At 36.2% G+C, this 15593-nt stretch overlaps 1 protein-coding gene across 7 annotated transcripts in view; it reads left to right on the forward strand.

Annotated features, from left to right (window-relative positions):
• The first annotated feature begins 4812 nt into the window (after nt 1-4812).
• Nucleotides 4813-15593, forward strand: part of LOC149833796 (cryptochrome DASH, chloroplastic/mitochondrial-like) — a 95521-nt gene continuing 84740 nt past the window's right edge. For all 7 annotated transcript variants that reach the window (XR_016432712.1, XR_016432715.1, XR_016432713.1 and 4 more), the window contains exons 1-7: nt 4813-5320; nt 6822-6961; nt 7049-7264; nt 7386-7526; nt 14019-14093; nt 14674-14790; nt 15101-15147. Coding sequence is in view for 3 of the 7 variants with exons in the window: in XM_090011027.1 (XP_089867153.1) it covers nt 4993-5320; nt 6822-6961; nt 7049-7264; nt 7386-7526; nt 14019-14093; nt 14674-14790; nt 15101-15147 (1064 nt within the window). In the remaining 4 variants the exon portion in view is untranslated. The remainder of the gene's footprint in view (nt 5321-6821; nt 6962-7048; nt 7265-7385; nt 7527-14018; nt 14094-14673; nt 14791-15100; nt 15148-15593) is intronic.

The following is a 15593-nucleotide window of genomic DNA, read 5'->3' on the forward strand; positions in this document are numbered from 1 at the left end:
GGAGTTCCTCTTTAAGCTGAAGCTTTCTCGTGACATTCTCTTGATCTTCATTTTTCATGTTAGCTTGGCGGCTTTCTAGCTATGAAGAAATGGCTTTGATTTGTGCTCCACTAAGGATTTGACCTAAGTGGAGAGATTTTTTTTAGGGAGGAGGTTAGTGTAAACCATAGTGACAAATATCGTGAGATTTATGAAAATCTCGCAATAATATCACTAGAAATCGTCTAAAAGTTTAAAACGGCAATTTCTCATGAGATTTTCAAAATATCATGAGATTTATGAAAAAAACATAAATACTGTGATTTAAACACGATATTTACGTTTTAAACAGCTATTTATCGTGAAAATTTGTGTATTTTTATTTTTAAATAATTGTTATTAATATTTTCTTATACAAAATAAATTGTATATTTTTTAATTTATTTTTTTATTGCCAAGATTTTGCCGAAAAAAATGTGAGATTTATGAAATGTTTTCAATTTCTTGAGAGTTTTTGAAAAATGAGAAATTGCCGATAAAAATGTTTGTCACTATGGTGCAAACATCGCATTCCATGGACGATCGCTTGTGCCTCGCAATCATGTTTGAGAGCCCAGAAGTTGAAGGATTTGAAAGGAGCCTAGGGTGGCAGAAAAGAGCCCAATTAATCAACAACCCATTATGGTCCGAGACTAGCCAGGGGATGACCTTGCTTTTAGAGTTGGGGTATTTCAAGAGCCAAAGGTCATTGATATTCATTAATTTTACTTGTTCTAATAATAAAACTTTGATATAAACTTCCACTTATCTAGAGCCAAAAGGTCTTCAAGTTATAAATCAAAAAAAAAAAGGTGTTGAGTTTGTTGATCTTACTGGATTGCTAAGATGAGAAATGTTACATGACTTATCTAAGAAATGATGTTGGGTGCCGCTTGTTCCAACCTACAGGGCTGGAGCATGGCAGCCTGCAAGTAGGTCAGATCAAAGACAATGATCCAATATCTAAAGACAAATATAAAAAAAAAAATTCTAAAAAATGGATCCAAACGAATCCTTTATTGACTCGAGTTTTCTGCTCTTGGATCATTCTCCTCAGGATGGATAAGACTTGCCCTCAAGTCGATCCCGCTTGTGCTTTTTTCCATTTAGTTTCACCTTGTGGGTTATGAACCCATAATATAGAAATAGATCTCAGTGTTGCTTTATAAATTGAACAAACCGAGTAGGAACTACCCCAACACACATACTGAAACCATGAATATTCTTTTAAAACAAACCAAAGTCATGTGAGATGCTTCTTAAGTAAAATATGTCAAACAGACCTAGAGAACATTGAAAAACAAAATTTCCATCCACTCGGAAGGAACTTCATCCATAACTATTAGTAGAAGCCTAAACAGATCCGATCCAGGCAAGATGAAAGTTTGAAGCGGGCTTGTGGTAGGCAAAAGAGGTATATGACTATTTTGGATCTGGTTATGAGGGTTTGTACCATGCATATATTTAGATATGTGTAGGGTTTGCAGCCGGTCACTTTGGATTGGGTCAAGTGAGTCTAGGGCTAAATATTTAGGATGCAAGGTGAGTTCAAGTGGATCCAGTAAAATAGGTTTGGATCCAAATCATCTTTAAGTGGATATGTGATTTCTGATAGGTTTTGAATGGAATTAAATGAAAGCTCATTTGAGTTAGGCTCTAACAAGGTATTATGTAATTGAGTTTTGGTATTTTTTAAGTCAAAAGCATACATTGGTTTTTCTACGAACATGACAAGTATCAACTTCTTCAATTTAATCCAAGTTGGTATTCCTTCTAGTCTTTTACATTTGCAACTGAGTTTCACGCTCATCCATCATAGCCTTGTTATATCTCGAAACATGATAGTTGCTAAGAGGACTTTTTAGTGTTCTCGAAATTGGTAATGTTCAAAAGTACACTCCATTGCATAAATCCAATCCAAGAATGCAGTTGGACTATTTTGAGCTATGAACTTCGGAGCATCCATCTCATCACCATACTCATTATGAAACCAATATTTGACTCATTGCTCTATAGCTCTTGGTGTATGTTTGGATCCTAGGTCTTGTACCTGTTTTGGGTGCTTGGTTAAGCTTTGAGTTTGAGTTTGAGTTTGACCCTGTGGGTTTGGGGTGATATTGGGTTTCAGTAGAGTCGGGTTAGATGGGTTATGTTTGGATCAAAGGTTGGGTTTGAGTTTATAGGTTTTTGGGCTGGACCGAGGTATAATGGAGATGGATTTGGATGGGCCAAAATTGGATTTAGATCAAATCCATGGTTAAAGGTATCATTTGAGGTTGAGAATCGATTCTTGTCATTTGAATATGTTTCAGTAGAGTGATAGTTGAGGGGAGGGGTTCATGAGATCAAACCGATTTAGAAGTGAACCGGATCAACTCACATCCCTCTCTCCTGTGATGAACAAGGTAAAATAGGAGTGTAGGGTTAAAGGAGGATCACGGCTACCAGTGGCTGGTGGGGGCTCTCCCTCTATCAAATGGGGGGTCCCACAAATTGGGCATGGCCGACCACATATTGCCTATCACATCTGTTTGACAACAACTATAATTTCTGTTGGATTTTGGTGGAAAAATGAAGGGAGTTAGGGTTAGAAAACCCTCCCTCTCTCACTGTCCAAGGGGGATCACGGTCGATGACTGACGAATTGATGTGCTACCAGTCGTGGTTGATTGGTTGGTGTCCACCAGCTGACGGGATGCCCATTGACCTACACATCGTTGGTAGCAGCCGAATGAGTTCAAAAAATATTTGATGTTGTTGATTCAAATTGTTTGGAGGGGTCTCTTATCTGATTTTTATTGTAAATCGCTACTCTCTTATCTGATTTTTATTGTAAATCACTAGTCTCTGATTTGATTTCTACTATAAAGCACTACTATCTTATCTAATTTGTACTTTAAATCGCTAATCTCTGATTTGATTTCTACTGTAAATCGTTACTCTCTGATCTGATTTTTATTATAAATCGCTAATCTCTTATTTGATTTTTACTATAAATCGCTACTCTCTGATCTGATTTCGATTATAAATCGTTACTCACTGATTTGATTTTTACTGTAACTCGCTACTCTTTGATATGATTTTTACTGTAAATCGCTACTCTCTGATTTGATTTTTACTGTAAATTGCTACTCTCTTATCTGATTTGTACTGTAAATCGTTACTCTTTGATCTGATTTCTACTATAAATCGTTACTCTCTGATCTGATTTCTAATATAAATCATTACTCTCTGATCTGATTTCTACTGTAAATCGTTACTCTCTGATCTGATTTCTACTGTAAATCACTACTCTCTGATCTGATTTTTACTATAAATCGCTACTCTTTGATCTGATTTTTACTATAAATCGCTACTCTTTGATCTGATTTTTACTGTAAATCGCTAATCTCTGATTTGATTTTTACTGTAAATCGCTACTCTCTGATTTGATTTTTACTATAAATCGCTACTCTCTGATTTGATTTTTACTATAAATCGCTACTCTCTTATCTGATTTCTATTGTAAATCGCTACTATCTGATTTAATTTTTACTGTAAATCGTTACTCTCTTATTTGATTTCTATATTAAATTGTTACTCTACTCAGTTTGACGTTATCATCATTATCTCTGAATGCTATTTTTTCTGGTAAGTCAACTATTTCTTATGAACAAACAACGACAAAGGGTGCTCCGACGATAATAGACGACAGTGACGACAAAGAGTGCTCTGGCGGCAGCAGACGACGACAAAAGGTGCTTCGACGACAACAGACGGAAACAAAGGGTGCTCTGACAATAGAAGATGACGGTAAAGAGTGCGTCGTCAATCAGAGCTCCTGTTACAATAGATGGTGCATCACCAAAGGGTGATCCAAAACATTTAGGGTGACATATTGCGAGGAGCTCCTGTTAAAGCAGATGAGTTTACTCCTTAGGGCGAAAATGATGATGATTTTTAACCATTTTTGGTGAGAGAATATTTTTGTCTTTTACTCAAAACATCATTTTATAGGGCTAATGACATAAAAAGGGGGCTTAAGTCTTTGCAAACGCACTAGACTCCGATGCTAAGTGATGCTAACACACAGTGAAATGAGCCGCACGTGCTTACATATGTGGCGCTCATTCAGACCCGAAAACACGCACCTGCGTGTTCTTGGAAGAACATATAACCTGCTTCTCCAAAATACAATTCTTTTTTTCGCTTGTTCATCATTGCCCTAAGCTTTTAAAAACATCAGTATTGAATCTAACATGAAAAAGGAAAAAGGCAAACAACAATAATGGATAATACTAAACTGAACATCACTAACATCCAACATCTGCAAGAGCAAAAAACATGGAGGTTCAAGTCTCCACAAGGTGTTCCTCTGTATTGTTGCATCATGTGGGTGTCGTGCAAATGAGTCTGCGTTTGAAATGAACCATTCCTAAGGATGCAAACGGGTTGGATCCGGACCAACTAAATATATGAAGGTTCGATCTGAATCATATCCAAATCAACCAAATAATGCAAAACCACCTTCCTGGATCCTACCAATTTGCATTACCCAACCATCGACAGAGCATCCACAAAATCATCCTCAGAGCCCCATTCATCAACCTAGCCGGTCAAAAACGCCACGTGGCAGCAACATTCTTCCATTCTTTATGGTGCTCTTCTTGGACGTCGTCAAAAGCCATCGTACCACCGACTCAAGAAAGGCCACGCCACCAAGATTATCAAGCCCAGAATACGTCATCCATCGCCCACGTGGACTCCCCTCATTTTCACTCGCTCTGATCGCCACCAGCCATAATAGCCATGACTCTTCTCCTGTCTTCCTCCACCGCTTCCCTTTCTCTCTCTAAACAGCTCTTCACTTCCTCTCTCTCTCTAAACCCCAACTCCATACCATCGCTTTTTCTCACTAAAAAGTTCATCACCAACTCTTTCTCTCTCATTCTTAACTCTATCTCTTCCCTCCCACTCTCTGCAAAACTCACCACCATGACATCCCATCCCCACAAGTTGAACATGAGTTCTCACGGTACAATTAGACCCACCAGCAACGCGGGAAGTGTTTTGGAGGTGCCCCAGATGGGCAAGGAAGAGATAGAAGCTGTTGCAGGTAGAGCATTACGTAGGTACACTTCCAATCAGCTGAAGAGAGATGGCATGGGTGTGACCATCGTTTGGTTCAGGAATGATTTGAGGATTTTGGATAATGAGGCTCTGTTCTCGGCGTGGAAGTCATCAGAAGCCGTCTTGCCGGTCTATTGCGTCGATCCGCGGCTATTTGGGACTACCCACTATTTTGGGTTCTCCAAAACTGGAGGTATGTAGGATTCCGCTAGTTAGCATGAATTTCATTTATGTGTTAATAGAAAATCATTCAACCAACAATTTTTTCTTTTTTTAATTTATAACACATGAAGGATTGAGTTGAATTTCATTTAGATTTCGGCGTAATTGGTCGTATCATAATTGTTACTCTGTTTATTAAAAAAAATCCGGTTTTGTGGAATTAGTTGAGTGGGAAAAAGATGCCAAGGATAGCCTCAAGGTAAACTGAAGACAAAAAAATGCAAATAGGAAATTTTACATCTGGTACTGTTGGTTGGTATTTCCAAATAAAACTTATTGTGGAGATGGTTCCTACGTGATCGAATTTTCACCAGAACTAAGATTATATATGGTGGTTAGGATGACCTCGAAGGGGAAAGCTGTATGTTCATTCATGGGCATTTGAATATGTAATTAAATATCTGTTGAGTATGGAGAAAGTTACTGCAGAAACATTGAGTATACGACTATACTATAAGGCTCTGATATGTGCGTCATTTAGAACAAAACCCTGTACATGAAAAAAAGGAATAGCATAATTTGCCTCACTGAAACTACTAAGTATGTCTCTGAATTATGAAGTATGAAGAAAACTCAGGATTCAGCGAACCCCGACTTGAGTCCAGTCCTTAGTGGAGACAAGCAAAAAGGTTCATGTCGCCCAAATTTCTTGCTTTGCCTTGGAATTCTTTTTAGATTTAAATCTTCTGTGGCTTGTAATGCATTTATACTTCTAAACTATCAGTGAAGCTCACAACTAGTTGGATTAAGCGACTTTGTTCTGGGCATTGCCCGGCTAATTCGTGGGTAGAGCCAAACAGTGTGAACTATACAAGTTACCAATAACATTGATTAAATGAGGGAAATGACTCTGGTGTATAGATATGACCTCGCTGTTTAAGAAATGACCAGAGAAACGATGAAACCCAATATTTATTTATTCATAGGGAAATGAACTTCCTCTAAGAAATAAGAAATTGTGGTTGGGAAGGTTATAGTAGCCAAAGAAAGCCATTCAGAATTTTTATTTTATACATGGGAAGAATCCATGTTGTCTAGACCAGGAGAAATAAAAGAATGACTGAAAGAAAAGAAATGCTTGAGATGAGAAAGTTGCCTCAGAAAATTCTCTTCTTCATTATTCTGATCACCGTGGATAGCAATGTAAATCACTGTTGGAATGATGGAAGCTGATGTTTAGTTCAGTTGCAGAGAATATGAAACATGAAATGAGGCACTCAAATTCCATATAGGTCGCAGGTTCTCTAATTAATTTTTAGTGGTATCCCTAATGCACTGATTATTGTGTCATGAATTTGATACTCTTGATAGCATGCACATTGCTTAGGTATTTAACCTTGCTATACCCATGATAAGTTAAAAAATGGTGCACTTTAGTATCTCGATGAGATTAAGTGGTTAAAAGAGTACTAGTGTATATGTTTATTATTTTTCCTGATTAAACTTTGTTGTTTTAACGTGTCTTATGGCAGCATTTAGAGCACAGTTTTTGGTTGAGAGCTTGGATGACTTGAAGAAGAATCTTTTAAAAAGGGGATTGAATCTGCTTATATGCCATGGAAAACCAGAAGAGATACTTCCTTCCATTTCTGAAGCTTTTGGTGCCCATACAGTATGTGACTTTCTTGGATGATGCTCCATGGACATACATCCTTTCACCTGTTTATTGTAACGCTGTAATCCTTATGCTGGTGTTCAGATTTATGCGCACAAGGAAACATGCAGTGAGGAGACACTTATTGAACAACTTGTTAGGAAAGGTCTGCAAAGAGTCTTGCTTCCATCACAGTCAACTTCAAATGGAATTTCTAAAAATCCAAAATTACAACTTATTTGGGGTAGTACTCTGTACCATCTTCACGACCTCCCATTTAATTATGGAAGTTTGCCTGATGTCTATACACAATTTCGTAAGGTTGGTGTATCATATTGTCATTCCTGCTCTATTGTAATTGTTTTTAGATGTGATTCCTTTTATTTGTTATATGAAAAGAAATGGCTTACACATTTTGTGTTGGTGGAACTCATGTATCCAGTCTGTTGAGTCCAAATGCAAAATCAGGGATTGCTTCAAAGTCCATGAAACACTTGGACCTCTTCCTGATACCAGCATGGATGTGATTGGTGGATGGGGAAGTGTTCCATCACTTGAACAACTTGGAATTCAGAAAGAAGAGGCAAGTTAATGTTTCTTTCTCCGTGTATCATGATACAAGTGAAACAATAAAGTGGAACATTAAGCTGAAAATTTTAAATATACATCCCTATTAATCTTTAGACATAAGCTGATGAGTTACAAATGATACATTTTAAGCACTCAATGTTGCCATTTTTATTGGAGCAGTAGGTTTGAAGACATGAATAAAATATGGTTTTTCTTTCTTAGCTTAATGTGTTCTGTGAATAAATATTGTATGAATAGACCTTCAAATAATAGTGAAATGAATTTTAAAATATCATGAAGCTATGCATCTGTTTCATCACCATGTACATCTTGCTTTAACTGTTTCTGCTTCATAAGATGGAAATGCTGTCATAATTGGAGTTTTACCTGTAAGAGAAGATGACTTTGGTGTCTGGGATGCTACTCATTTTTATCAGCACCCTTGTTGCTCTTTCTTACTTAATGATTAATGTATCAAATGAAACAATGCACAATCCTGCTGATGAAATGGATGGAGTAGGCATACCCAATTTATATGTAAGAAACTTCTAGAACTATCCTTATCACACATTTTATTTATAATGTGTAAGCATTTGGGGATTGATTTTTCAATGTTCTAAGATTACTATGCACCATACTCCTTGTTGCTCTTAGAGAGCCCTGATCTTTTATTTTGAATATATTATATCTTATGCAATGCAGTCACTCTTGAAGCTTTGACATAGACAGATTCTTTCTCGCACTCTTCTTCTGGCACAATTGATTCCTTGTATTTTCTGCATTCTGATCAATAAACCATATTTAGTTTGACCATGATATTTTGAGGCATTCTTATCATTAAAAATTTCATCATGCTTCACCTTATTTATCACTAATTTTTTTTCTTTTAAGTTGACTATGTGATTAGTGTAATGAAGTGGATTGAATCCGATACACACGCAAAAACACACTTTTGTAATGAAGTGGATTGAATCCGATACACATGCAAGAACACACTTTCAATCAAGTAGAATACTTGATTGAATCAAGGAAACCACCCACACAAGGGTCTTAACAAATTGTTATTGCATAAAAGGCACTCTCAAAGAGTTATATAAACACATGGCCCCATGAGGGCTATTTATAGTACAATGGGAGAATAAGAGGCTGAGCATATGACTGTTGGGACTGCACCCAACGGTCACATTTTTGACCGTTGGGGCAGCTCCAACAGTCATATGGGCTGCGCCTTTTGCATCACAAAAAATAAAATAAAATAAACAAAAAATACAAAAGACAAAAAACAATAAAATGTCAGCCCATTAGGGGCTGACGCCTATTTGGTGAAAATACCGAAATATCCCTAATGGGTATTTTGGTTTACATAACTAAAAATATATATATATATATATTTTATATATTAACTATATCTTAACACCTTCCCTCAAACTCATGGTGGAACAACCGAGAGTTTGCCAAGTAGGAAGTGAAATCTAGGTGACGGAAGTGCTTTGGTGAAGAAATCCGCTAATTGATACTCTGATGGAACATAGGGCAATGTGATAGTCTTTCGCAAAAATTCTTCGCGAATATAGTGACAATCCATTTCAATGTGTTTTGTCCTCTCATGGAACGTATGGTTGCTTGCAATATACACAATACTCTTGTTATCAAAACATAATTTGGAGGGTTCTTTGATGTGGATTCCCAAGTCCTCCAGTAATTGTCGGAGCTACACTAACTCTAACATGGTCATTGCCATGGCGCAATACTTAGCTTCAATGGAGGAGAGAGACACCTTCTGTTGTTTTTTGCATCGCCATGAGATTAGAGAGTCACCTACAAAAACACATAAACCAGTAGTTGAACGTCTATCATTCACATCCCCTCCCCAGTCAGAATTTGAGTATGCAATGACTTCTAATGAGGAAGAGGATGACAAAAACAGTCCATGACTTATAGAGTTCTTAATATATCTAATAATTCTCATTACAACACTCATATGTACTTTAGTGGGAGCATGCTGAAATTGACTTGACTGAATGAATAGCATTAGAAATATCAGGATGAGTAATAAAAAGATAAGATAAAGCTCCAATCATTTGTCTGTATGGGGTTGGATCTTGTAGAGGTTCTTCATCATCCTTCTTCATTTTTGCATTTATAACCTCTGGAGTATCAACCCGTTTCTCATCTGAGAGTCCTGATCTCTCAATAATCTCTGTTGCATACTTAGTCTGTGACAAAAAATAACCACGATGTGAGTAAGTCACTTTAATACCAAAAAAATATCTTAAAAAACCAAGATCTGTCATATCAAAGTTGTCTTTAAGCACATCTTTGATATGATTTACTCCCTGCTTATCACCTCCTGTGATTATCATATCATCTACGTAGAGTATTAGTATGACCATCCTTGCATTGGAAGGCTTAACAAACAATGCACTATCAGTAAAACAAGATTTAGAATGAAGTTGAGTCATTAGATTACTAAATCTATTATACCAAGCTTTGGGAGCTTGTTTTAATCCATACAAGGCTTTTTGTAACCTAAGAGTTTTTCCATGTGCTAAGTTTAAACCTGGTGGAGGATCCATGCAGACCTCTTCATCTAAGTTATCATTCAGAAAGGCATTTTTTACATCCATTTGAAAGATAGACCATTTTTTAATTGATGCTATAGATATAAGGGTTCTGACAGTCGTCATTCGAGCAACTGAAGCAAATGTCTCATCATAGTCAAATTTATATTCTTGACTATATCCCTTAGCTACTAATCGAACTTTATATCTTTCCAATGTCTCATCCCATTTAGTTTTAATTTTGTAAACCCATCTACACCCTATAGTTTTCCGTCCTTTGGGCAATGTTTGTGTTTCCCAAGTGTTTGCCTTTTCTAAAGCTTTTAATTCATCATTCATTGCTTGAATCCGTTCTTGATCGTTTTTGGCTTCATAATAGGATGATGGTTAAATATGCTCGGTATCTTGGTTCAAAGGAATCATAAGATACAAATCTACTAGGGGCCTTGGAAATTCTTATTGATTTTCTAATACTAGCAGAATCTACATCTTGATTTTGTGAGTATCGTTTTAAGGCACATGGTGGGTGATCTTCGGTCCGCCGAGTGTATGTTTGTATGGTAGTATGAAGTGAGTTAATATTATCAAGACCATTGTCTATATTTTCACTTACATCATGAGTGTTTTCATTTTCACTCTCATGCTCATTACAAATGTTTTCATACCTATCATGTTCATTGATAAGATAAAAAAGAAACGAATAATCATAGTTCTCTCGAATCTTTTCTTTGCTAAAACCATCTTCATTTTTCAGAAATGTAACATTTCGTGAAACATATAACTTGTTTCTTTCCATGTCATAACATCTATATCTCTTTTGATTTTCAGCATAGCCTAGAAAGACATAAGGGATTGCTTTTGGGGAAAGTTTGTCATTTCTATGAGTAAGAACAAAACATTTACATCCAAAGACTCTCAACCTTTTATAATCAGAGGAGATTTTAAAAATTTTCTCAATGAGTGACATATTTTCAATAGTTTTTGAAGGCATTCTATTTATCAAATAAATTGCCGTAAGAGCGGCTTCGGCCCAAAACATTTTTGGAACATTTCTTGATATAAAAAGTGTTTTAGTGGTTTCAACAATATGTCTATGCTTTCTTTCAGCTAGACCATTTTGTTGAGGAGTGTATGAGAAAGATTTTTGATGAATAATCCCATTTAGATCAAAAAAATTCTTGAGTTCTTTTGATACAAATTCCCCCTCTGGAATCAGATCTAAAAATTTGAATGTTGGTTTTGAATTGAGTCTTTACATAATAATAAATTTTTTTAAAGCATTCATATACTTTTGATTTTTGCTTAAGAAAAAAGATCCAAGAATGTCTACTATAGTCATCCACAAACACAATATAGTATGATACCCCACCTTTGGATATAACTGGAGCCGGTCTCCACACATTCGAATGTATTAACTCAAAAGAATTTTTGGTATAAAATATCTTTGTTCAACGGGCAAAACTTTTATTTTGCTAAGAATGCAATATTCACAAACCAAATTCTTTTCCTTATAACTAGTAAGAAATGGAAACAAATGTAATTTGGTCACAGTAGGATGTCCTAGTCTTTTGTGCCAATTTTTTGTATATTTCTTTTCCACAAAATTACAAAAAGATTGTTTTGATAACTCAAGACTATCCATTACATAAAGATCTCCTTTTCTATGGCCTTGCCCAATCGGCTTCCCGGACTGGAGATCTTGTATGAAACAATCATTAGAAGAAAATAAAACTTTGCAACCATAATCCGTAATTTGTGAAACTGGTAAAAGATTTAAATTTATTTTTGGCACAACTCTAATACTTGGTATATGAAAGTTTGGTTGTTTTTGAAAAGTTTCAATACATTTGATTTTTAAAGATGTTCCGTTGGCAGTTGAAACATAAGAATTATTTGGGTTAGAATGACATTCAGATAATATTGACTCATTTGGAGTCATGTGAAACGAGGCACCGAAATCTAAGATCCTAGAAGTCTTACCAGGGTCAACAGTTGTGGATACGGCCGCTTTCGATAAGGAAGAAGCTTGACCTTTAAACATTGGTTGTAGCGCCTCCATTAATTGAGCTAAAGATAGTGAGCCAATGCATTTGGAGTCGTCTATATCATTTTTTTTCTACCGAAGCAACTCTCTTATCATCACGGTGATCTTCTTGCTTTCTTTGTTTCTTTTGGGACAAAAAGACTTAATGTGTCCCGGTTCATAACAATGATAACATATGATTTTGTCACCTTTTTTGTACTCATGATCTCTTCTTTTATCGCTTCTTTTATAGTTGTTGGGATTTCTCCCATTCTCATTCTTCACAAAATGAGGAGGCTTATAACTCCTAGTGTGATTACCGGGCTTGGACATAGCAAGAATGGTTTCTTCATCTTTTGAAGCGGATGACTTCTTTAATCTATTCTCTTCCATAGTCAATTCTTCAAGAGTTTCGACTATGGATGACACACCTCTTCTATGAAGGATAGCCAATTTTGTTTCCTCAAATTCGGGCCTAAGCCCATTCACAAATTGGTAAAAATGCTTCGTTTTAATTTGGTTTTCACGGAGTTCTACATCTTGAGGACAATGTCATTTTGGCTCAAGAAGAGCCAATTCATCCCATAGGAGAGAAATATCATTGTAATATTCTCTAATATTCATCTCTTTTTGAGTCATGGTTCTTATTTTATCTTGGACATTGCATATGTGGGCAATATCTTTAAGACTATACATGTCCTTAAGATATTTTCAAGCATCGCTAGCAAAATCAAATTTTGCTAAGCTAAAGCATTTATGAATATCTACACTATTGATGAGCCATCTAATTATTTTGGAATGGCCCATCCTCCACTCTTTCCATTTTTTCTCATAATCGGAAACGGCTTTACCTATTTCCTCACCTTGAAGAGCAACTTCCTTCCCATTCTCAATTTTCGTAAGAATGAGTTTGGGCTCTTTTTCAGTACCATCTACCAAACCCTATAACCCCTTTTCCCATATCTTGTGTTTTACTATGGATGCCCACATCACAGTTTGTATCGTTTAGGCGTACGAGAATGGAGATTATAACTTCTCTCTCATTCTCCATTCCTTTACAATGCGAAGAGAAAAGGTAGAGAAAGAGATAGTGAAAAAGAAGGGAGAAAGATATATACACAAGACTTGTTTGAGAAATGACATGCTTCCCAATGCAACAATCCTTGATTTGTTGAATCCTCTAAGCCCATGATCCTTCTCTTGATATCGTCACGATCTTTCTTTTAGAAAAAATGCCTTTGGATCACCAAAGCTCCGATACCATGTAATGAAGTAGATTGAATCCGATACACATGCAAGAACACACTTTTGTAATGAAGTGGATTGAATCTGATACACATGCAAGAACACACTTTCAATCAAGTAGAATACTTGATTGAATCAAGGAAACCACCCACACAAGGGTCTTAACAAATTGTTATTGCATAAAAGGCACTCTCAAAGAGTTATATAAATACATGGCCCCATGAGGGCTATTTATAATACAATGGGAGAATAAGAGGATGAGCATATGACTGTTGGGGGCAACTCCAACAGTCATATGGGCTGCCCCTTTTGCATCACAAAAAATAAAATAAAAAAAAACAAAAAAGACAAAAGACAAAAGACAAAAAACAATAAAATGTCAGCCCATTAGGGGCTGACGCCTATTTGGTGAAAAGACCAAAATACCCCTAATGGGTATTTTGGTTTACATAACTATATATATATATATTAACTATTAGTATCCTTAAGATGTTAAACAGTTAAACGCTTATAGCACAATAGTCTATCCCTATTCTACAGCCTCAGGGATTACTATGATTCACTTATAAAAAATAAACAAGCACATCCATGTTGCTCTCTTTTTGTTTACATATTTTTATGTTTTATTTGTCACTCAGAAATACTTGCAGACTAAGATAGTGTCTATAAGATGCAGAATGATAAAGGGATGCACTTTATTGGAGGTGAAAGTGCAGCTTTGGCCAGAGTAGATGAATACTTCTGGAAGAAGGCAAGAACAATTTTTAACTCCTTCAAAATATGCATGTCCTAGTGTATATTCAAATTTGCATCATTAATACATATTTAATCACCACATCTTTTTACATCGAATTGGTGCAAGTTACAGTGTCACATGTTACAGCCTTTCAAATTAATGTTAGTGCCGGCTGCCTTGCTCAATCAATCTGACCCTCATGAGTTGCGTCTTGCATTTACTTGAAGTTTGTCTTCTGTTCGTTGGAACTTAAGCATGCACAATATTTCATTATACATCTCAAACATGAATACTTATAACTCATGTATCTTATAGTAGCTCTTGGTTTCCAATATTTAATCACCACATTTTTTTACATAGAATTGGTACAAGTTACAGTGTCACATGTTACAGCCTTTCAAATTAATGTTAGTGCCAGCTGCCTTGCTCAATTAATCTGACCCGCATGAGTTGCAGCTTGCATTTACTTGAAGTTTGTCTTCTGTTCGTTGGAACTTAAGCATGCACAATATTTCATCATGCATCTCAAACATGAATACTTATAACTCATGTATTTAATAGTAGCTCTTGGTTTCCAATCTCTTATTGTTTGCAGGACTTATTGAAGGTGTATAAAGAGACCAGGAATGGCATGCTGGGACCAGATTATTCAACCAAGTTTTCTCCATGGCTTGCTTTTGGAAGCCTATCTCCTCGTTACATCTATGAAGAGGTATGAGTATCTTTTGCAGATTGTGAAGAACGTTCAGTGCTATACTTGACATGAGCCCCATTTAGTGACACTGCCAACTTGGACGCTTGGTTGTATCACCAGAGAAAGGTGACCCGAGCAATCCAATCTGAATGCTTCTAGTTGTGTAGAGACAAATACTGACAATGTTGGGATACAGCTTGACTGACTTGAGCAACTAAGCTCTAACTTTTGTTCTGTGGCATATTTTGAAAATTACTTTTCTCATATATTCTCTGGGAACACTTGATGAAAAATATGCCTTCTTACCTTAATCTGTTTCAATCGTTAGGTAAAAAGATATGAAAGGGAAAGACTTGCAAATGATTCATCATATTGGTATGTGTTAACAAAAGCATAATCTTTACCATGTTAGCATTTAAAGTTTTTCTTTCACTAGTACTAAAGCTTGCAGATCACAAGTTAACCTGAGAGGTGGAATGGTTATGAACTTGCAGATCAGGACTTGCTAAGTCCTAAGTCCTACCATGACAGCAAAGAGACTCAACATGAATCCATATAAGGCTTGGACAATTCAGGCCAACTCAACATGATTCTCATCATGTACTTTTAACAAGAAGACTGTTGCCTTCTTGCTAGTCAACTAAGTTGATCTTAGATTTACTTTGCTGTCTATGCAAACCTGTAGTAATTACATGCCTTAGTTCCAGTTAAATTGCAAGCATTGGCTGGACTGATGTTAATGTAGAAAGTCATAGAGACTGAGCCTGCATTGTGTAATTTGTTTGCATTTTTTCCTTGACACAAGCACCTATCAATTTTTA

Source organism: Nuphar pumila, chromosome 6 (genome assembly GCF_984573655.1).
Source record: "Nuphar pumila chromosome 6, dmNupPumi1.hap1.1, whole genome shotgun sequence".
NCBI lineage: Eukaryota > Viridiplantae > Streptophyta > Magnoliopsida > Nymphaeales > Nymphaeaceae > Nuphar > Nuphar pumila.